Below are 24,274 nucleotides of genomic sequence, written 5' to 3'. Positions count from 1 at the left end.
TGCTTCTTATACTGCCAGAAGCTGGAAGCTCTTTATTTGGAAGTGTGCTCAGTCCCCAGAAGAGGCAGTGCCTTCTGTTTCCTTCATTGGGTAACCACAGTGGCTGATGAAACAGCAAGTGGTGGGTTTTTGAAGGAAATCTCAAGCGTTACTCTACAACCAAAGTTATACATCTGTAACAAGAAAAATGGGGTCATCTGTGGGAATTGGAAAATGAATTTGGAGAATTGTAATGGAAGTAGAAAAAGGAAAGTTGACTTGTGTTTCAAATAGAGTCTTGCATGCATACTTTAAAAGTGCTTCAGACACAAGCTTCATTAGGTATGCATTTCCGTTCTTCCAATAAAACAACAAATGTTTCATTCACTCAACAATTTACATGAATTAAAATCTACGATAAATTTTAAAAAAACAATAATCCCTAAAGTTTGAGAAGGAAATTGTAGTAAGACCTAAGAGGAATATTTCATTAAAGACAAAATCAAGAAACTAAAGCCCATACTTAGGGAGAAGTCAGGAGGCTGTGGCCTTCTCTGAAAAAAATCAGTTGACTTTCACAGTGGTCATTTCATTTAATGTTCATTCTCTCATGGAGCATATTTCCTGTTTTACTTAAGAAAATGTGTATGACCCCAGAGTGTGTTAACATTTAATATTCTGTAAGTATTTGAACTCTAACATTCTTCTACAGTATGATGACTTTCTTACTTTGTGCAATTGATCTAGCTATGGTAATAACCAGTAATTTTGAACTGTACCTAGGTGAAGCATTCCTGCATGAATTGGTTTACACAAAGACTGTCCATTGTAGATAATTTGCATTAAATATATAGTGCTGTTTAAACTCATGTTGCTACTTTAAAAAATTACTACAGATACTAGAAAATTTGGAACAAGGCTTAGCTGAAGATGGAAGTATGACTAACATTACACAGGAGAACAGACAAGGTAGGTATTGAACATTTTTTTCACGGACAGTGTGTTTTTATTGCTTGCCTAAGTGTGCCAGAAGTTTTCACAAGACTGCCCCAGACTGGTTAAAACTGTAGTTTTCTAATCTTATAGCCTACTCAGCCCCTGAAATGATACACTTTGTACTACTTTTTGCTGGAATTAATTTCACAGTTTTGCCCTTGATCAAACTTGTGCAATCAATCAATTCTTTTTCTTGCTTAGGAGAAACAACATGGCTGTTATCCCTTAGTGATGAATATATAAGTGTGTTGCTGTTACAGCTAGATAGGTGTTTCATCTTAAGCCTTGGCTGACTGACTCCTCTCAAACCTCATGCCTGCCATCCACTCAGTTTTTTTCAGACTGAGCTACCACCATACAGTGGCTACTGTGGCTTAGGGTGCTGCTGCACAGATGGCTGAGTCTCACTGTAGCTGCATGGTACTTGGACTCCTGAAATATCTAAGGCACTCTTTAGAATAATATTTAGATTATATAGAGCTATGTCATCATTTTCATGATTGTATATACAATTATGTTTTCTCCTGTTCTTAGTGATGTTGCTTCAATAGTTTAGGGCAAATTACTGCACAAAGAAGGGTGTCCAGGACAAACTTTTTTTTTTACAGATTTTATACTTATGAAGTCACTTGAGTATACTTGAAAATTACACAAGAGGAAACATTTTAGGCATTGCTATGGATTGTATGGACCCCTTGTGATGCCTAGCAAGTTCAAAATGCGCACACCAAGAAAACGAAAAACTTTCACCTTTAGCTAACAGTCTAAGAAACGCTACCAAGTTCTTTCTAAGAGACCATTCACACAGAGCCCATGGAAAGCATAGGTCTAGCTCTGAGATAGAAGAGGCTGGATAGTGTTAATAGCAGAAAAAAAGTTATAAATAATTCCTTAAACTGTCTGTATGGAAGGGTGCAGACCTGTTTGAACTTTTTTTCTACCTGCTCTTCAATTTGATTGGATGTGAAAGTTGCTTTAATATGTCACCGTACCTGACTTGATTCACCTTGTGAATGCATCCTAAAAACATGAACACATGTGAGCAGCATATATCATAAAGATATTTGCACATATAGTCAAAAGAATACATTTACAACTCTTCTGATAAGGTTTAGGAAAAATGGAAATAATCTTACATTGAAGTTAGACGCAGCACTTCATGAGTTCCTGTTCTTTTCTCTTGTATTCTTTTTGCCTCTGTTCTTCTGCTTACTTCTCCCTGTTAACATTTTCTGCCAGAATTTTCATCCTTATCTCCACATCTTTTGTTTTTTACAACTTTAAAAGCAAAGTGTTTATCCCCCTTTAAGGTACAAGGACTTTTTACAAGCTGAATCATAATCCTGTGTCCTGCAGTATGCTTCACTCATGGCTCCTTGCTTTTCCTCTCTGCTTCAGAGCTCAGATGGGCTCAGGAGGAGACACAGTTAGAAAAGCAGCAGCTAGTAGTTATCAAGGGACATGGCTACAGAAAATTTGGAGCGATCTTTACTTGTCTACTGTGCAGCTGCCTCTAGGTTTAAGACTGCCAAAAAGCCCAGGGGACATTTGCAGAGGCTGTTGACTGCTGTTGTCTGTGGAGGTCAGCCAGGGCTGCTCCCTCTCTGCTTCATCTCTGCATTTGGAGCTCCAGGAGGCTGATAATGGGTTTGCTTTTTTTCATTTGAGACTTGCTGAAGCAAACCTTATTAACTTTATGTGGAGACAGCCCTAATTCATTATGGGGATTATGCTTAGCATGTAATTTCCATGCTGCTGATGTAAGAAGGTGCAATACCAATCAACTTAAGATGTGCATCTCTAGCCTCGAACAGAGCACCTCATTTGCCAGATTTTCAGCAGGCAGAGAGATTTAGCATTGCACCACTTGCCTGGTAACACATTCTGTAAGATGCCAATTTTGTAACTTCACAGTGCCTATTGAAATGAATGGCAGTGTGGAGTACAGAGCCCTTGATGAAAAAAAGGAAAAGCAAATGCTTAGAGTAGAAGCATGGCCGCATGGACCTGCAGAGAGTGTTTCAGGCATCTCAGTAAAACACAGTGATCTGCTGTTGGGTTTTGGTTTTGTTTACTGCTTTGCAGGTTTTTTTTAACCCCTTTTCTCAGTGCTTAGAAGCCTCATCACACAGAGCTACAGAATTTCCAGATCAGGTTCCTGTTCAGTTTATAGCACAGGCTGAAGACATCTGGTTTGCCTACTTTGCAGTCCTTTTTTGAGAACTGTAGCTGGTGCTATCTAATTGTTAATATGAAATCTGGATGTCTTACAGTGTAGGAATCAACATCTAGTTTGTTGTCACCTAAGTCCTACAAAACTGAATGTGGTGACCAAACTATGAGAACATGCAAAAAAAGAGATATTTACTTAAGTGAAATAATGAAGGGCAGTTATTTAATTATGTTAGGATTTTACAGATTGTCCTAAGGAAAGAAAAAAAGGAAATGTGTCATGGAAATGTGTCATGAAGTATTTATTCATGGTTTGCAGTATCGTCTCCATTAGTAGCACTCGGGATGTGTGGTCCCAGGGGAATTTCTAAAACAAAAGCTAGGAGAAATAAATGATTGTAAGGTACAGTGGATGAAATACTGGGTTCAGTCTTGGACCCTACATTATAACCCTCTTTTTGACAAAGATAATTTGCAAATATTCATGGGTTGGATTTTTTTTATTGTTGAAGAGGATGGAAGGATTTTTCCTTTTTAGGAAAGGTGATAGGCATTTCACCAAGCTCTTCTTATTTGTAATGATTTCTTTGTGTGCTGAAAGAATTATCTGTGTAATCTGCCATGCTTTCATCAGTGACTACATTAATGATACAAATGAGTGGTCTCAGCTATCACAATTTTATTGAAATAGCCTCTTCTCCCTTCCCCCCACTCTCTTTCAAATCATTACAGTGACCTTGACAGCTGATTGACTGAGATACGTGTATTTTTCAAATGGACTAAATGAATAGTCCTAATGTTTATTTTTGAGGATTAGAGAAATATTTCTAGCATTGATCTATGGTTCTGTAACATGAGAGAAAATAACGGTCTGTGTGCACTGTTCTCTTACAACATCAGGAGTCTGTCTGCAAAGCAAAAGGAAGAAATCTGCTGCAGCTTTTAATGCCTGCAAGCTCCAGGAGAATAGGGAAAGCAGACAAGCTTGGCAGATTTTTTTCAGCATATCTCTCAGCCAGAGGCAAGCACAAATAGTCCCAGACTCAGACATTTCTCACTCTGCATGTTTTGGCTCTTAGATGACATTCTAGCTATGTTTGATTTTTTAATTTATCACATTTAATGCTGTCAATTACATGTTTTTAAACTGTTGCTCATTATCTCTTGAATCCTTTTATGCACCTTTTGTTCTGATGTTGGAAAATGTGTGGCTTATTTTGGTGTTTAATATTTGGCCTGAGCTGTGAGCTGAGTGACTGTCTATTGCTCTGCATTGTTGCCTTGTCTGTGGTACCCAGAGCTGCTTGAGCAATTCCCTTGGAGAGATGCAGAATTCTCTGATGCTGCAGCAGGGCTGAGGATTAAAAATTCTAGGCTAAACCCCAGTGGTGTTAACTAGGGGGACCTTTCAAAATCGTAATTCATAGGACCAATAATTGATGGCAAGAAAGAACCTCTAATTTATTTGTGCAAATTCACAAGCTGCTCTTATTTTGCAGCCTCTGTTCAGCTGTGGAGGTCACGTCTGGGCCGGGTGATGTACTCCATGGCAAACTGTCTGCTAATGATGAAGGTACGTGGGTGGCAGAACTGCAGAGGTACCGTATATTCCGGAATAGAATGTCAGAGAAAATGCCAGTGAATTACTGGTGCAGAGATAAGGGAAGACTACCTGACAGTACATTAAGGTTTTGCTTAGTGAAGAATTAATTAGGCTTAATAATGTCTTATTTAATAGATAGCTATTTGCAGTAATGTTCTTTGGGAACATATCTGTACTTATTTCTCCCCAAATCATCCTAGAGAACATGCAATAACAATACAGAATTTGCATTTTTAAATTGAATTTTTCAAACACTTAACTAAATGCTCTAATTAAAAGCAATTATGTGCTCTGCCTTTTTCAAACTGTGCACTAGGAATGTTGCTCTGTTTGTGAGGTTTAATAACACTGTAGCTTTTGTAGCTGATAGAGATCCAAAACATCTAAATACATCCTCCCTTGTCAACTGATCTCAGTTTTAATATGTCTTCTTTCAACTTTAAATCCTCACTAGTGGGTAGGGCTGGAAGAGAAAGCAATAAAAGCAAAAGTGACTAGCTGTCACTGCTGGGGTTTTCTGCCTTGATTCCTCCTTACATTTTTTAACCAATTGTATTCCGCTTGGTGCAACACTCAGCTCCTTGTGTTCTGGAAGCGGAAATAAAAAGACTTCTGCCGATTCTGTTGTGGTCAGGAAAACAGGGGTGTCACCATTCTTGCAGCAGACTGTTACTCTGAGCCTGACTGTGCTCTACAGATCAATTAGCAGCAACAGCCTTGGAGCAGGGATGTCAGCAGTGGAATCCTCACAGGCCAAGATTTGCACTCCTGGCTCCCCGCTCTTCAATTACCCAAGGTCATGCCAGACCTGATCATCTGATGTTTACTGAGCTACTTCCCAAACAAGGCTCCATTCTTAATATTACAATACCTCAAAAAAGTATGGCTTGTTGTTTTGGTTTTTTTTTTAATATAAGAGCCATCTATACAGCTTTACTTGAAATGGAATATTCTTGTTGTGGGAATTAGGGGAAACACACATTTATTTTCATGATTATGTTATAATAAGAGCATTTATATCTTGCATAGAAATAATTGTTCATTAAAACAATTTGTCTTTTGAAGTAGGTACATGACATAGGCTCATTTTTTAAATCATTCTCCTTTTCAGTAAACAAGTGAAGAAAAACATGAGCTGCTATCCCAAACAAAGTAGAATATATAAATAAAAAATACTGGTATATATACTTTCAAAAACTTCACTTTACTTTTTGCTGTGAATTCTTTTTTAACTCAAGTGTTTTTCATGTGTACACAAATCTACATGCATACACAGTTCTCAGCTTTCTCTGGTTTGATCTTGTTAGTGCTATTTTCTTTGAGTAGCAAATACATTTGTGAATACCAATTATCATCCTTTTCGAAATTATATTTCAAAAATATGGCAGCTCAGATACTTCTTAAGACCAGTTGTATTTAGGGCCTATCTCACAGCTGTTGAATTAAAAATTTATGGTTCACAAAAACTTCCAAATTACCCACAATTGCATGTTAATGCATAATTACTTCCATATGAAATTTGCATTTCAGTGAATTGGCTATAGTGTACCTGTGAGTCTTTCAGTTTTCAGGAATATCCCCAGACCCTTCTAACATGCAGCAGTCATATTCTCCACCTTCCAGAGTATTCAGCATGAATCTATTCAGATTAGTTTTAAACACACTTTTGTAAGTTCTCCCATTATCAGTTATATTCATTTAACACGGTTCCACCCTTTTTTGCTGTTGTATCATATACTTTAAAAACTGCATTTGTTTTTATTCGAGTGTTTCAAGTGTGTGTCATTTAAGAAAAAACGATTTCATTCTCCAAGTCAGCGCCATCTATTGCCATCTAGTGACCATTTACAACATTGCAGCACTGTGCTTGATCCCCGGGTACTGTTAGGTGATGGAATACCTTGGGCAAGTAGTTGATGATTATGATTATAATAATAATTTGTTAAAGTAAAACGGTGTGACTTAGGTATGAAAAAAAAAAACCCCAAACGTGTCATCTTACTTTTACTGACATCTTTCTTTTGCCAAAAAAACTACAGTAGTATTTAACAGGGAACAATCTTGTCAGGATTGACACTTGAAAATTTAAAAAAAAATCCACCTTGATTAGATGTTTGCCCTATAACTATTTAAATCTAAATTCGTTAGCCTCAATTCTTAATTAGGTTTATTTCATGTCATATCTTTTGTGCAATACTTACATGAATCAAAGAATTCTGTTTATGTAGTATAATGATTTTTTCCTTTTTAAATATGTCTCATTTTTTTCATAGTTAAACATCTCCTTAAATTTTGAGATAGAGGGTTATCTTATTTTGGGGTAGAGAGTGAAGGCCAAGTGGTTCACCCAGACACAGGAAATGAGTCATGTCTCCTACACCCTGGGAATATCTTTCCTAGGTACTGAGCTCTGCCTGCTGTGTGCCTTTATCCGTGTGACCAGTGACAGTTTGGTAGTAGTTCAAGGCAGTCTTTCTTTCCTGTTCATCTCCCCTTCTTTGTATAACCTTTCTTAACTGGGTTCTGCCTTCTTTCTGTGCACCATTGTTGGACTTGACTTAACCAAATAACAAAGAAATGGTGGATCCCAGTTTTATCAACTGATATGAAACAGCATTCCTGTTTCCTGTGAATAAAGGGAAACTTCAGGATAGATGTGGAAATACAGCAGGAGGAGAAGGGGAGGCCATATAACCTCCCACTGTAGACTTCCATTTACAAGAACTGTGGGCTTATGTCACTATGAAAGCATGTGCTGAATATAGCAGCATGAGGGGAACATTTATTTAACATACAGCTGATGATGTGCATTGTTTCATTTCAAAAGTCTATCTGCAAAATGCTTGTCACTTTACTAAATCACCATGGAAGTGTCTTAAAAACTTTTTAAGTTCTTTTCATCTGAGGTAAAATCACTTTTGACATCATCTTACCAGACTTTGCTCTCTCTAAGGAATAAACACTTAAGTATTTTCCACATATATTATAAATGCACTCTAATTAAAGGCACATTCTGTGCTTTTTAGTTTTCTTCAGTGTTGTGTTAGCTTTTGTAGAACTTGCCCTTCATAAAACAGAAGCATTAAAATTGATTTTAATCTGAGTAGAATACAATTAAAATGGTACCAAGAAGGAGGTAACAGCTTGTGCTAGTGACACAAGGGAATGATGCCTGAGGACTTTGGTTCCTGTATGATTTAAAGGAGGATGACTGGCTTTTGCCTGAGTGCTGCAGTACAGCTCTCTGGATTCTTAGCACTGTGAATCTCTGCTTTCATAACCCTTCCACAACTGCACTAGATGGAGAGGAAGGATAAGTTATCCCTGTCCTCTCTCCACAAAACAAAGTGTTTATGAACTCCTTGTAACTAAGATTTTTAGTCTAAGGTTTCTTGAACTTATTCTCAGCATTCTATACATCAAGGTCATTTATGCTTATTTCTAATTAAGTACTTAAAGGTTGGAATGAGGGAAATATGAGAAACTGTAATGCAGTAGCCATGAAGGGAAGTACAGTTATACTGTGGTGCATTACAAAAAGCACTCCAGCAACTAGGTCCAGTGGCTTTCTAGAACTATTTTATACTATTTGCTATCATTATATACTATTATATTTTATAATAATGTAATAATATATTATTATATACAATTAACTGTTATTATACTATTTACTAGTATATGTAATGTTAGCCCCAAATTTCCATAATAAAAGAGGTATTGAGTTATAAAACAATAGGCCAATTCTCATTCATATCCTAAATAGTGTAACTTCAAACCTTCTTTTGGGATTTTTTTACAAAGATATGGAAACTGGAAGGTTCTTAATATTTTTTAATTAAGGACCATGACAATATGTCAGTCCCATCTCTAAGTCTTAAGATCACAAACTGTAGTCATTGGGGTTTTTACTGGCAAGACTGAGTATGTTTTACTCCTCACAACCATACCTTGTATACGTCAAGACTTCACTTCTCAGTGGAGGTGTGTATTTATCATTCCATGAGACAATCTTTGTTGTGTTATGTCACGTTAGCAAAACTGTGAATGGGAACAGTCTTTAGTAAGTGAGACCAAATATCTATTTTACAATGTGCTCTGTCAGAAGGAACTGTCAGAGAAGAAGCCTCTATAACTCACCACAGAATAGTAGTATCACATGTAGGATATTCTGTATCACATGTAGGATATTCAAGAAATCTTCTAATGCTTTTATCATAGTGTGAGGAGAATAATAAATGCATATTAAACTCACTGAGGAATCCACAGGTGAGCACAGAATGAGGTTGTATTTAGAAATGAGTCTAGATATGATGATGTTTCACGGTTTCATCCTGAAGCCATCCTTGTTTGTGCCTTTGGACATACATAATTTAGTCTCTTGTCATCTCCTGGAAGAAATGGGTCCTATTCCTATGACAGATACTGCAAGGCATGGGGTGGGTGAGCACAAATGTGACTTGCTGTGCTGTGCTGTTGTAAGGGAAGAGGGGGCAGTGACCACCAACAGAGTGCACAGGCTCTTAATGTTCACCTCTAGTCTCACATTTCAGGAGCTGCCAGTGTTTCTGTACTTGTAATGCATATGATGTTGGAGATAGGGATGAGGAGTGCAGAAAAGGAGCATTTCTTTGCCTGTCTAGGCCAAATCCATGAAGCCCCTGCAGCATGGGCCTCTAAGACTTGGCTCCTTGTTCCTACCAAGGCTGGCTGCTGTGTACTCAAGGGAGCCTGTGCTGCTGTGATGGTGCAAACACTGCCCACTCATGCAGCTTCTTGTGGCTGAGGCTTTTCTGCAGTCAGTTCATGCTGAGCTGTAAACTAAGCTGGCAGAAGCACTTTTCTGTCCACTTGCTGCATGGTCTCAGGCTCATGGGAGTTGTTTCTGCATCACTTGGGGATGTGATTGCAGAGCCATTGCAGTCCCTTGTGGTTGTGCTGTGCATCTTTGTTGTGTGCCAGAGCCTTAGAGTATGCACAGGAGTGAGCACTGCGTAAGGGGCAGCTTTAGACCACAGAATTTGATACAAGAAAATTATTTCTCTAGTGACCACATTTTATGTTTGAAGCGATAAAAATCACAGTCACAGACAATCCTTCAGACTCAGTAGATTATACTCTTGGAAGAATTACTAGGTACTACAGTCATGACTGGGATTCCTCTAAAGAGCTAGATCAAAGGGTCCCTATTTCAAGTTTTTTATGAGTGCCTAACACAGTTGTACTCCATGATCAAGTAAGTCCTTTACTGAGAGACATTACAATGAAAATTGAAGTTTTCCTAAATCATAAATTTATGAAAAATTATGGTTGCTATAATTTCATCACATTTGAGTTGTGATTGATAAATACAGCAGCATTAAAATAAATATACTTGTGCATGTGGCATGTTGGTTTTCCTCTGAACTCTTTTTATTACCAGTAATAAGTGTGAACTTGTCATAGTACATTAGAATTGTAATAAACTCTAAATGTTAATAATTAATTGTTCAGAATTAATAATTCTAACCACAGTATACAAGTTGTTTGCAAAAGAAAGGTCTTGCAGAGGGCTTTCCTGGACTATCTCATCTCCTGCTATTACAGACGTGTAATTTCTCTCATATACAGATCAAACTCAAAAGACTTTTCTTGACTTTTTGTTTGTATGAAACAATGTTTCAAATAGAATGGTTTGGGTCAGAACAGACCTTTAAAAGTCATCTACAATAACCTGTCCCTGCCATGTGCTGGGACCTCTTGAACTGGATTGGGTTACTGGGAGCACCAACCAATCTGACCTGAAATGTTTCCAGGGATGGAGCATGCTCTGTATCTCTGAGTAACCCCTTCTAGTGTTTCGTTGCCCTCATTGTAAAAAATTCATTCCTATTATCTAGTCTAAATCAACCCTCTTTTAGTTTAAAACCATTACCCCTTATCCTATCACAACAGGCCCTGATATATAAGCCCATTTCAGGTACTGAAAGGCTATAATGAGGTCTCCCCAGAGCCTTTTCTTCTACAGGCTGAACAACCCCAACTCTCTCAGTGTTCCTTCCTGAGAAATGTTCCACCCACTGACCAATTTTGTTGCACTCCTCTGGACCTGCTCCAATACATTCATGTGTTTCCTGTGCTGAGGACTTCAGAACTGGATACTGGGGTTACTCCTTTTAAGTGCATCCTCCGGAAAAGAAATTCATTACATGTGGGGAACATTGCTTCCTCAAAGCAAGCAGGAGATGAAGAAAACCTTTCCCAGTAGCTGTGATCACATTAGGAACAAGTTAAAAGAGTACTTATAATTTGACTAAGACTAATGGTAGAGCAGAGAGTATCCCAAGATGTCTGTGTAGTTTTTTAAGGTTATTCTCTGTTGTCCTTTGCTTTCTAATGCCCACCACAATTCTTGTACTAAGTTGAAGGGCAGGACTGTTGGGAAGCACTAAAGTGTTACAGCACAGAGAGTCCTCAGCCTTTGCTTGGCCTGGCCTTTGTAAGCAAAGGTGAGTGCTCTCCACCTCTGCTCACATTTCTCCATCTGGCACAGCCCCGGGCCAGTGGACATTCCTACAGCCACAGCCAGTGTCAGCACAGAGCATGGGCAGGGTCTGCCACCTCTGCCTGCCAGGCCTTGTGGCCAGGCTTTGAAAATCATGTCCTGTCGAGGTCCTTGAATTACTGCAGCTCAACCATGAAAAGGCTGAACTGCAGGAACCAGTCACATGGAAACGGGAGCCATTTGTTTAATCATGTGTCAGTGGTCCTTAGCTGGAGGCTATGCTGGCATTCCCTCTTGAGCAGGAATATCTCAATGCTGCCTGCTGCCAGCATGGCCTTTGTGCATGTGTGATGTACCTTGCAGAGCTTTCTGGAGATCAGAACCAGTCCTCCCCTCACTTAGTTTTGGTGCAAATACATTTTCTATTTAGATTACCTGCTGTAAGAAAGCCAGTTCAGGTGAAGGGAGGGAAAATGTCTTGTAACACAGTAAAAAACCCAACAATTTGGGTGGAGGAAGGGAAAATGTCCTGTTGCCCTTGGTGGTAGTGCTAGTTTGTCATCTGAAGATGTGCAGGAATTGCAGTTTCTGTCATGTGATGTTTTTCACAAGAGCACGTGCACAGGCACTTCACAAAGCTTTGGAATATAGTTTGTTAAACCATGTAAATTATACACTTATTTGGAACATGAGATACTTCCCAGGTATGTATACCCCCAGTCACACTGAAGGTGCTTGACTTTCATCCTAAATCATAATCTAAGATAAAGAGTAAATGTTCAGAGTTTTAGTGGCTATTAGCTACAAAAAGAATATGATCCTCTTAAAAGAAAAAAAAATATCCCTTATGTATGCAGTTCCAGTATAACTGAGAAAAGACCAATGTAGTGAGTCACTAGTGCCTATAGTGATTGATAGAAATAACTGTCCCACTGACAAGTTGCAAATACTTAAATTCTGCTGGAATATGTCTTTACAAAGAAGGTGATTCAAAGGCTGAAGTATTCTGAGGTTAAATACCTGATTGTGATTGTATGCTTTCCACCCTTAGGACTATGTGCTGGCTGTAGAAGCTTACCACTCTGTCATCAAATATTACCCACAGCAAGAGCCTCAGTTGCTGAGTGGAATTGGAAGGATTTTCCTTCAGGTATGTTCTACAAAGAACATTTTGTAGAAAATTATGCTAGTATTTTATTCAAAAAGTGACATTCTGTTTTCCCTAAAACTAAGGGTAAAACTCCCATTGACATCAGTGAGACAAAATTTCACTAAAAATCTCATGTCTCACTGCTTCAGACTGCAGGCAACTCTCAGTCCCACTGTATAACTGCCAACTTCATCTAGAAAAAATTCAAGTGTCCTTCTTTTGTCCAAATGATATCCTTGAGAAGACAGGGGAGGGCACCTTAAAAGAAAAAAACAGTATACAGAAAAGTATAATAGAAGTCCATGTACCTGTATTGAATGGCAAATAAAAATAGATTTTATTTTTCATAAAATGATGCATCTGAATAGCTATCTGATCTTTTTAATTTTTAGCATCTCACGAGTTCTTTGCAGTTCTTTCATATTTCTGATACTGATAATTCAAACTTTTCCTCTTTTATCTACTTAACTCTTATTATTAATGAGAACTCTAATTTTGGATTTTCAGGTATTAACAAATGATCTTATTTGTGACATTCCTGTAATAAAAATTATATTGAAATTGAGTAATTTACTCTTAATAGATAATTATTAACATTGCTTGCCTGAAATCATAGAATGTCATTCAAATTCAATTATGGAATTTCAGTTCTCAGCAGGAGCATGGCTTCACAATGTGTTACACATGTCTGTCTTTAAAAGTCTCTAGTTTAAAGTGGATCTCCATCACTGTGGAGCGATTTTATGATATTGGCTGTGTGCATTAATTACTGCCTAAATAGGGAACATAATAATTATGTGCATTAAAGAATGGTATGGTAAATATGCAAAATACTAAAGGAAATACAAGTTGTTAATAGTTCTGGTCTTTCTGTGAAAATGACTGAGTATGTTACTGGCACTTTCTTTCTGACAAGAGTGTCTACCCTGATGTCACACCCAAAGTCTCTTTTGTCATTCCATTTTCTCTGGAGAAATTTTCACTCCCATGAGGAAAGCATCTCCTAACTTAGAGAATGATTTGAAATCACTGCCCTTCACAGTGCTGTGACCACAGGCCTCCCCTTCTGAGGGGTTTTACTGTCACATGTGGACATAGCAAAAGGGGTTATGAGGCGTCCTTGATATTTGCATGTGACCTAGATAGAAGTTAAAATGCAAATATTTTCATTTCTTCTAGCACCTTAAGGAGATAACGTTTTATTGCTTGGCTTGTTGTCTTTTCCTGTCACAAAATTTTCAGCTCTCTTTGGGGGGTACTAGTGCAACAGATGCGAGATTTTGATATATTAAGAGAAATAGGGAGTGTCCAGTTAATCAAAACCAAGCCATTTGAATTAAAGATAAATGTGTTGCAGTCCTGGGCATCATCATTTTGGTAAGATCACTCTGTGGTAAGTGTGCACTGTTGACAAGGCACTCGCTGGAAAAAATAATAAAATGTCTTGCAGGTAAAAGAGAAAAGCAGTTTTCTCATATTCAAATGTCACAACTTCTCAAAAATCAGTAGCAATTCCCAAATAACCTCAGACTCTGCTGCTGACTTTGAACATTTACCAAGAGAGGTGTAAGGCAGCCAGATTCCAGTTGCTTATGAGTCACAGACACTGTTTGACAGTAGAGATCACACACATAAAACAAAGCAATAAAGTGGAATAAAATGTAATTCAGGAGTTTAGCAGAAAAAAGTTGCAACCTTTTTAAACATGTAAAACTTTATTTCTTTTACTTTGATTTATTTGTTCTTAATTAAATTGAGCTAACTACTCTAAGGCATCATGCCCTCTTTATCTTCACATGTAAGTGGAACATAAGGAGGTCTGGATCTGACATACAACCTTTGGCTGTTGCCTTAAAAAGTGGGAAATGAGAATTAGAGAAATGAAGAATGGAGGAAAAGACAGAGTTTATCACAAAGAAATTTTCATAAAGACTGCAATTCTCTCAGCAGTCACCTGACCTGTAAAACAGAAACAATGAATGAATTAGAGAAACAGTGACTATATTTTAGTCTCTAGAATTATATTGTGTAGCTCTCAGTGGCTTACCTATGCAAAATTTGCATTTGAATAAGTACATTAAGAAAAAAAATTTGAAGATGCCTGACCTTACCCTCTGCAATAAATTGCTGCAAAACTGAGTCAAAAGCAATAAAAAAATTCTAGAAGAAAACTAATCTTGGTTTCCAGATGAACAGCAAAGTTAAGCACATAGTATATAGGAGGCTCTTTGTTAGGGAATATGACTATTTGAGGTTAACAGTAGAATCTTCATTTTTATTTGATGTGCTAATTATTATTAAATACTGAAGTCATACTTTCTGAGTTAATAAGTGATAAAATTATAAATAAGTGAATAAGTGATAAAGACCACTTAAATTTGTTCTATTACTTTAATGGCTAATTAAAACTAGTTATTTCTTTTAAATTATCTTTCCCACCAAAATTTTTTAAAAAGTAAACTGTTTCCCCTCTGTGGGAAAAATGAGATTTAAGAGTTCAGCATATTTGCTGAGAAAATACGAGATGCTGCTAAGAAATCAGAACTATTCATGATCACAAATAATGTGTAATTAGTATCAAAGCATACTAGATTTGGACTCATCAAGCCTCTCAGGAGAGTAAACTGGTAACTTGCTTTAGAATTGATTGTTCTCATGGTTAAGGGATTCCCAGGCTAAAAATACTCGAGGACAGATTCATTTACACTTTGCCAGCATTATCCTCTTGTTAAATGTAATTATTTTCTTGGTGATTTACATCTTTAGTAGGATTTATAGAGAGAAGTCCTTTATCATTACAAGTGAACGTGTGGCATTTTCAGATGAATAATATTTGTTTTGAGTCCAGTTACATAATATCTGAGATAAATGCATCTGTTTCATTAGAAAAGACTATTAATGAGTATTCCAGAAATGCTTGGTAGATGGACAGCAATTGACACAACATCTTTGACTGCAGTGTTCAATTGGATCATCTCCTAAACGTAAAGAAGAATAATTTCCTTATGTTGACATGGAATAAGCCTTGTAGTTAGAGGTGAAGCAGTATCTGTTGTATTAGTGGTGTTAGTAGTGGATACTACCTCTAGGATATTCCCTTAAGGAAATTGGGAAGAAATGTAGATGAAGCCTTCAGATGGATGGATGTTTGCTGTCTCTGAAAAGTGCAGTTGGAAAGTCATTTGCTGATGACTGGAAGGACTTGCTAGTTGATTTTTTCCACAAGGATCTCTTTAGAGTTTGTAGTGTTTGTATTTTTTGGTTAGGTAGTGCTTGTACGATGAAATGTGAAGCATGCTTGTAGAATGTACAGATGATGCCAAGCTGGGAGTGCTACAGACACTATGAAGGACAGGATCAGAATGCAAAATAATCTTGACAAGTTGAGAAGCTGAAATGTTAAATTGGCTGTGATTCAAACAGCAAAGGCAAAATGCTACCAAAGACTGGGAGTAATATACAAATACAAAATGAGAAGCAACAACAAGCCTATTTCCTGTAGAAAGGAAATAGGCTGAGAGTAAGAAGACTACACAAGGGTAAACGAATTGGACTTCCAGATACTTGGCATAAAAGCAAAATTTGTATTCACATGTGAAACAAAGTGATTCCTGCTTCTCACTGCTGATGAGAGATCAGTTGGATTATGGAGACCTCTTATGTGGGCACTCAGGGAGGATGTGAAGTAACAGGAGAGAGTTCAGAGAATCCAGAAAGCATTATCTATGAGAAAAGGGTAAACACTGCTTTGCCTGAAAATTGATTTTCATTCTAGAAGGGAATAAAAAACTTTCAAGTATGCAAAAGACTGTAAAAAAAGAGGAGTCATACATTTTTCCCTACCACTATGGGCAGACAAAAAGCTGAGGCAAAAAGTGCAGTAAGATTGGAGGTATTTTCTGATGCTAGGGTAATTTAAGAATTCTGGATTAAGTTTTCTAGTAAGACTCAGGTTTGTAATATCCACCATCTGAGAGCATTAAGGAGACTTTAGCACATTTGTCACAAACATTTTTCATAGTGTTCTTAAAAATTGGGTGGTCTCTTAAGGGCCCCCTTGAATCTCCCCACCTGAGGACTGCCTGGTTTCCATGGCTTTATGCTTCTGAGCTAGTTTAATTTTACTCCTTTTGATGATTTATTTTTGTCTTCTTCCATCTCTCCAGCCTGAAAAATATGCTGGTAACTTATTTTCCAGATAAGTGGCCTTCTTCAAGTATTTTTTTCATCTCAAAGAGCAATGTATGTGACACACCTTTAGGTGAAATACCCCTTCCTTTTTAGAAATCCTCCCCCATTCCACCCCCTATCAGATTTGTACTTCTTTATACCAGTTTTCAAATCTCTCATTCCTTTATCCTGCTCAACTCACTCTTTGGTGTTTTTTTAATCTGCAAATAGTCCATCTTGCCAATATCCTCAATGGTCCATTGTACTGAAGTTGTTTTCTGATGTGTAGTGATGCATTGAAGATGTCCTGTGGCCCCTGGCTACGACCCAGAGGCTGTGGGTTAACCAGGTGTGGGTCCTGTGCTAACTGGTGTCTGTCTTTCCTTCCTGTGGAATCACGCCCATTTCATTGGAAGTAACTCTGACCTTTTCTCATTTTCAGCTACTGTTTTGAGCTGTGGAGTTAGTTACAACAACAGAGCTAGATGAGTATATGGGGCCTCCCTGCCCTACAGTCCTCAAGTGCTCCACAGCCCCAGCTGAGAAACTGCCATGGCCAAATTGGACATGCTTTTTGTGTGCGTTTCATGACCTTAACGTGGCTCTTCAAATACATTGCTTGGTAACAGGTGTTACCAGGTCATCTTGGTATAAAGAGCTTGGTAATGGACTTTGATATGCTGCATATGTTTTTGTGTCCTTATAAGATATAATCAGGATGTAGCTCTTTTCTTCTTATTGTGGTAATTCACTTACGATTTTTCTGTCTAGATTGGAGACATAAAAACTGCAGAAAAATATTTTCAAGATGTTGAGAAAGTGACTCACAAATTGGATGGACTACAGAGCCAAATTATGGTTTTAATGAACAGGTAGGTAATTTAATAGCTAAATAAAATTTCCTAAAATGTAGTTCTAAAAGTATGCAAGGTGACAATTAAACTACCCTTGAGACAATCCTGTTCTCTTCCTCTCTTTTATGGGACTTCATCTGTCATAGGTGAGACTGAATGGCGCACAGACTCAGGAGATCTCTAACTTGGTACAGTCGTATTATCCTGCATTGAAACTTGATTTTGTTGATTTTTTTTGATTCTTTTTCTTTTGTTGATTTTTTTTCATTCTTTCAGGCACTGCATATTTTCACTGTGTTTTTTCAATATACATTTGCATAAATACCTGTTAGGAGAGGAGAAGTTATTTTGGGCAGTTATCCTACAATCAGATCTGCCAGGAAAGTGCCACCCGGTAGCTTCAAAGGATGCTTGAATACACTGTAGTAAATCGAGCTGTGTGATGGGGAACTCACTTTGCAATGGTTAGCACATTGGCTTAATATCTTTAGAGGATACTATTCAAAAGTGTCCTGAAAATTATGTGGCTGATTTCATGAAGAGAAATAATTCTGGGAAGAGAGTATATGCATTTAAATTAATAAAACACAATGAAGACTGTTGCTCTTGTAGACAAAAAATACAGCTGAGCGATCCAAGTTGTCATTCCATTTGTCTGTAAATCAGTGTCTCCTTCACACTGTAAAGAACAAATGTCAGAAACTCTCACATCTGTAACAGGAAAAATAAAAAATGGTGTCCATTCTTTTTAAAATGTATTATTACCTTGGGTTTATGAGTAGAACTCATTTATATGTCACTTACTTTCTAGAGCATTTCTCCACCTCGGTCAGAATAATTTTGCAGAAGCTCATCGATTTTTCACAGAAATTTTAAGGATCGACTCATCAAATGCTGTGGTAAATCTTCAAATTGCTACATATATAATGAACACCTAAATTATTCTCGTAATACTTCATGCATGGATTTAATTAGTGCCCAGAGTATGCTCAGGGCTTTACAGAAAAATGGGATGTGGCATGTGTGCCAAAAGGTTTTCAGTATACATAAGGATAAGGTGGAAAATGGGATGGGAAATTAAGAACCAGTCTGTATGAAGGGCGTGAATACTTAGGCATGCATGTAGAAATTCCAAGACACTCTTCTTTTACAGGATCTTTGCAAAGGCACTTTTTTTGGCACTCACTGTTTTTAGCATAGACTTGCATGTCAGGAAAAGAAATGGCAGCTGCCAACATGTATAAAATTAACTTGATTTCACACAACATTGAAAGGATATTGTAATTTTAAACATGGCGTTTTTCACATGTTGTATATTGGAGCCTTGGGTTCCTGTCACTAGCTGAGATCAAAGAGCTGCATATTTACCTTTGGGTTTCCTACACCTGGCAGTTTTTCAGTGCATGGTCACATAAGTGTTCCTGAGAAGTCAGACAGCTTACCCTCAGTAATCTGCTCCAAGGCCATCTACAGACTGAAGGGACTGAGTTTAAGAAACACATGAATTGCATTATTTTGCAGGCTGTAAAATAGCGTGTATTATAAATCACACAAGATCAGTAAGGTTTCCTGAATGGACAGAAAAATATTTTTTTCTAAAAGGCCATGTTCTTCCTTTATCTTCAGCTTTAGAAGATATGAAAGTTTCTGCTGCCAAACATGTTATCACATGTTTTCACTTTGTACTATTGGAATCTTTCAGTAACTCATAAAACCCATTTTGTGTGTTAAGGAAAATGGAACCTGACTTGATCATTCATATATATTTAGACTGCCCTATCTGCTGGATTTACGTGAAATCAGCTGTAGATGCCTTTGTGATAAGAAAGTATCTTCCTGTTGCTTATGTGGACATGTAAGCCAGAGAGAGAGAAAAACACTTCTGAAAATATAATGAAGTAATTAAAAAAAAAAATCTATGAAAATGCATGTAGAAGATCATGTGGTTTCTGAAATTTGTTTCTCTTGGCTTTCAGACTAATGTCCTATACTATTTATATTTCATTTTAAATTGTCTTTTAGAGTTTCAGTTCTTAGACATCAGCAGGTCCTACTGGCAGAGGGTAAATTTGAGAATTAAAAGAAAAGGAAAGCATTGTATAATTGATAATGTATTTTAGTTTTGCACACACATGCAGAATAGTAATTCTTAGCATACAGTAAATATGTTGTAACTGCAGATGCTAGACTTCTTTTCCTTCTCTCTCATCACTTGTAAATGCATATATATATATTTATAAACACACAATTTGTTTACAATATGTTTTTCCCTAGGCTAACAACAATGCTGCTGTTTGTCTTCTGTACCTGGGGAAACTGAAGGATTCCCTCCGGCAGTTGGAAGGAATGGTTCAGCAGGACCCTCAGCACTACCTGCACGAGAGTGTCCTCTTCAACCTGACCACCATGTATGAACTGGAGTCCTCTCGCAGTATGCAGAAGAAGCAGGCACTTTTAGAGGCTGTGGCTGTCAAAGAGGGTGATAGCTTTAATACTCAGTGTCTCAAGTTGGGATAGATCATTTCCAACTAAGTTTTTCCAGCAAGGCTGATTTTTTTAAATTGTATATACTCTCACTAATGTGTAAATGTGAAATAAAATCTATTCAATTATGATATTCAGTGGCATTACTACAGAATCTGTCACCTCTAATAGGCCTGTCATTGCAAAGACTTCGTGCTGACTTAGAGCCAGCTTCATCCCTTTCATCCCTATAGGTCTGTTTCTGTCCAGTTACTCCTCATTACAGTGCACTACAATATACATGTGTGTATACATATAATTATATATATATAATCAACTACTCAGATTCTTTTATGAGAAAAACTGAATTTAACCTTATTTTGTCTTGATAATTTTGCAGTAGTCAATGAGTAGCCAATGAGCTTATTTCATCGGCTAGGAGTTATTGACAGAATATCAGTATGTGTGTTATGGAAAGGAAATTCTGAACACACCTCTCTTCATTTTGTCCCCATCAGACTCCTGAATCTTACACTTTAGTGTGTCTGTGGCTGTCAGAGGAGGCTGCTTGATAACCAGCATTCAGAGTCACAGCATGGCTAAGGTTGGGAGGAACTGCTGGAGGCCATCTGGCCATCTAGTCCAAGTCCCAGTAGCACAGGGACATGTCCAAGAGTGTGTGAGGGAGTCCAACAATCCTGCACAGAATCTGTTTCCCACAGAATGAGGGACTAGACTAAATGGTCTCCCTGTACTTCCTTGGGTTTGTGTAACTGCTAAATCTTTCAAATTAAAACACATGGATTCTGCACAGGTGCTCCACTCTGGCATTCTGCTGGGTAGAGAAAGGAGCAGTGCCAGGTGGAGTGGAAACACAATGGATTTCAGTTCAGTTCCTCTCCTCTCCCGTTATAAAGCGAAAACACTGAGCATGAAGTATTTCCCAGGGAAAATGATGCAGAGCCTGAGGCAGAGGTATCTAAAGGTTAGGCCACACAGAGTGGAAGCAAATAGGGTTCAGGACACAAGGCAGTTACTAGTGATGGAACAGTATCAGCATATACTGATTTTGGCATCCCTCAGAACACAGATTTTTTGAATCACAGTACCACTGTGATACCACTGTATTTCACATCTCTGCCCACATTTCTCCCTTCAGCTGTATCATAAAGATTCAATGCAGATACTCCCACTCATACATGAACACAATATATGCATCTGTTCATAGGAGGGTTTTATTGTTCTGAGATTTAATGATTAGCAATTGGACTAGTTTCTTGTCACAAATCACTGCCATGGGACAATTCCATAAGTGTGTTAGATTTTTTAATACCATATCCATCAATTAATTCTCACTCCCTTTAAATACCCCCACCTGTATTTTTAAGTAACCAATAACTCATTTTTATGCTTGTCCATCTGGAGATACTGTACAGGGGCCAAACAGTTGTCCTCAAAAGTCAGGTTGTTTGAAAACTTCTGCAGTCTAGACATGCAGACATAAGGATGCTGCAAAGTCGCTGGTCACCTGAAAAGAAATAAGCCTACAGCTTATGCAGAAACTGAAATTGCTCCATTTTTACAGTGTATTCCTGTTTGACAGGCCATACTTGTACCCGAAACAACAGCTAGTTGTGTACTAACCAACTGAAAAAAATTGATAGCAGTTGGTATTTCTGTTTCTGACTTGGCCTCTAGGTTGAACAGCTGGATCTGAATTAAACTTGTGCAGCACCTGGGTAGACTTGTCCTAAGGTACCACTACTAAACTCAGAAATTAAATATTCAGCACCACCGGCTTTAGCTGGGCTCAAACACCATTTGCATAACTTAAGTGAGTATAAAATAGTAAATTAAAAGTAGTTATATTGCATTATGCTTTATGAGGTTTTACATTTGTTTTAATTTCTGCTAGGATTTTAGACAAGGCTTAACGGTAATTGGACAGATTCTCAGTTTACACTGATAAGTGAGTTGAAATCACTGTTGTTTTCATTTTGTTACAGCTGTTAATCTGATCAGGTGTGTTACTCCCTGTACTCATTTTTTTATTCTAGTAGTATATTTTCCCCAGCATAGGTTCCTTTTCTTGGGCATGGAGTTTCTTTGGAGATAAAAAGAACTCCTGGTATGTGACAGCCTTGTTCTCAAAGATGCTGACAGCACTGAACAACTTCCCAGGACATGTAGAAGTAGGACAAGGAGTAACAGTTATAAACTAAAAGAGGGTAGGTTTAGCTTGGACATAAGGAAAATATTCTTCTTCTTGGTGTGGCACTGGAATAGTTTGTCCAGAGAGGCTCCCCATCCTTGAATGCATTCAAGACAAAGGCTGGATGGGTTTTAAGCAGTCTGTTGTAGTGGAAGATGGAGAGGGTTGAACTAGATGAGCTTCAAAGGTCCTTTTCAACCCAAGCTATTGAATTTTTTACAGTAATATGTAGAATAATATAAAAGAGATTCACATACATTTAGCTGAAGTGTCAAATTGCATTGCTGTACTGTTGTCTTGCTTTCAGAAAGTGTCATTTGTCTGTTCCAATGCTAAGTGAAAGTAGCATGATCCATCATCATCCAGCATGCTGGAGCCACTTGCCTCTTTACAACTGAAGTAAAAAGCTTCCTTTTTGGTTCCATAGTGCCTGACACTGCACATGTAAATGACAGTCTGTATTCTGATTGGCAGAGAATAAAAAGTTACTATCCTAGTCAGAGTCCAATAACCATTATAAAAGAAACACTCTGAAAACAAAGTCCCATTTTCCAAATTTCTCTACATTTTAATTCATGTGTATTACTACATAGGTCTCACTTCAACATGTTTGCTGTGTTGTTATTAGTCAAAGCTTTTGCTCAGATAAAAATGCCATTAGAGGAGACTTGGACCGGGTGACCTCTAAGCTCAGCCAGCCATTAAACAAGTGACATCCTGGTAGACTTGCAGAATAATTAAAATTTAAATGCAGAGGCATATTATCACTGCTGGATGAATGCAAATTATTAACTGTTTATGAAATGCAGGTAAGACTCAATGTCACTTTATGGTTTGGATGTAACATACATACAAGTGTTTGACTTCCCTAAATTCTGCCCGTTACACATCTGAATGCTCTATATGATGTTAGAACATTAAAGCCAAGGACAAACTTTGTCCTCAAAACATTAATTACACCAGGCAATCCTGTTAAATTCAATGAATTCAGCTGAATTTAATGAGGGTTCCTGGTGTAAATGAGGGCAGAGCTCAGTTCTAAAACACAGCATGCATATGTCATCTGGCTAAGTGAGAAAAGCTGTGGAAAGCAGAGCCTGAATGCCCTGATTGTTGCATTCAAATCTTAAAGCTTAATGTGCCTTAACAGAAGTTTTGCATTTAAATTCCCACTTTTATTAAAAGAGGAGAAGAGGTGTACTTCAGACATCCAGATAATTGCATTATGCACAGAGACTCTGATCCTCAAAAGAACTTGAGCATCTCTCTGGCATTTCTAATACCTAACTGCAGTTCAGGTGATAATGGCATCCCCTCACCAGCTGGTCACTGACATTTTCCTGGTGCCTCAGTTTTCAAACTGGACACATTAGGTGTTCCCCAAAGGCAGACATGTGCAGACATGCCTGAAACTCCACAATGGACTTCAGCCAGTGTACTGGAAAGGATGGTCATTCCTTCACTCACCCTGTCCTTCATGTCAGCAGGAGCAGCCCAATCTAGATGAGCTCACTGACCTGGTGGAAGAACTCACCCAGCCAGCTAACACCCTCTCCAGATACATCTTCCTCCTGAGGCTGTCAACACAAGGATGTGCTGGGAATTACCATGATGCCTGGGTAGGCTGCTGGGTTTTCTGCACTATAGGCCTAATAAGAGGTACACAGACAGCTCCTCTGTGAAGCCTTTGCTGCAGGTGTTTCGCAAATCCAGTCAGAGTGGAGGATAAGCAGGGTATTTATGCTTATCTTTATGCAGGATCTTTATGCACAGCTAAGTTTGTCTCTCTCATTTGTATGTCAGCTGATGTGCTTAATCAACCACATGTGCTGGAGCTGCCTGAAAGAGGAGTGCAGGATGTGTGGCACTGCCATCAGCAGCTGCAGTGAGAACATTCCCTCACTGCTTCAACTTGAAACCAAGCAATATTGGCAAAATGGGACTGAAGCAGCAAATACAGATGTAAATGTATTTCAGACAGGCAGAACCACAGCAGGCAGGGTCAACTTCTCTGAGGTTGCTGAGGTAGCAACCTATAATGCTTCTGTCATGAGCAGAGGCCATGGAAATTAAAGATGTAAAGTGAGTTTATCCAGTAGCTCCCACCTATCAGAGTTCAAAGGAAGATGCCATCCACTTCTTCCATCTTGCTTTCTACCCACTTAATTAAACATTGAGGAAGGAATTATCTTAC

The 24,274-nt window shown here is 38.0% G+C and overlaps 1 protein-coding gene across 2 annotated transcripts in view; it reads left to right on the top strand.

Moving 5' to 3' along the window:
- TRAPPC12 (trafficking protein particle complex subunit 12) overlaps window positions 1–20,075 on the top strand; it is a 50,322-nt gene extending 30,247 nt beyond the window's left edge. Inside the window, exons 7-12 of one of the 2 annotated variants that reach the window (XM_058801357.1) lie at window positions 876–948; window positions 4,647–4,720; window positions 12,283–12,381; window positions 17,323–17,423; window positions 18,217–18,304; window positions 19,680–20,075. In XM_058801357.1, the coding sequence (XP_058657340.1) occupies window positions 876–948; window positions 4,647–4,720; window positions 12,283–12,381; window positions 17,323–17,423; window positions 18,217–18,304; window positions 19,680–19,922 (678 nt within the window). In that variant the 3' untranslated portion in view covers window positions 19,923–20,075. The remainder of the gene's footprint in view (window positions 1–875; window positions 949–4,646; window positions 4,721–12,282; window positions 12,382–17,322; window positions 17,424–18,216; window positions 18,305–19,679) is intronic. The other variant, XM_058801356.1, reaches the window with a different exon arrangement.
- The last annotated feature ends 4,199 nt before the right edge of the window (window positions 20,076–24,274 follow it).

The sequence above is a fragment of the Ammospiza caudacuta genome, chromosome 3 (genome assembly GCF_027887145.1).
Source record: "Ammospiza caudacuta isolate bAmmCau1 chromosome 3, bAmmCau1.pri, whole genome shotgun sequence".
NCBI classification, from domain to species: domain Eukaryota; kingdom Metazoa; phylum Chordata; class Aves; order Passeriformes; family Passerellidae; genus Ammospiza; species Ammospiza caudacuta.
Note: the sequence above shows the minus strand (reverse complement) of the source record. Positions and strands in the feature narration are given on the sequence as shown.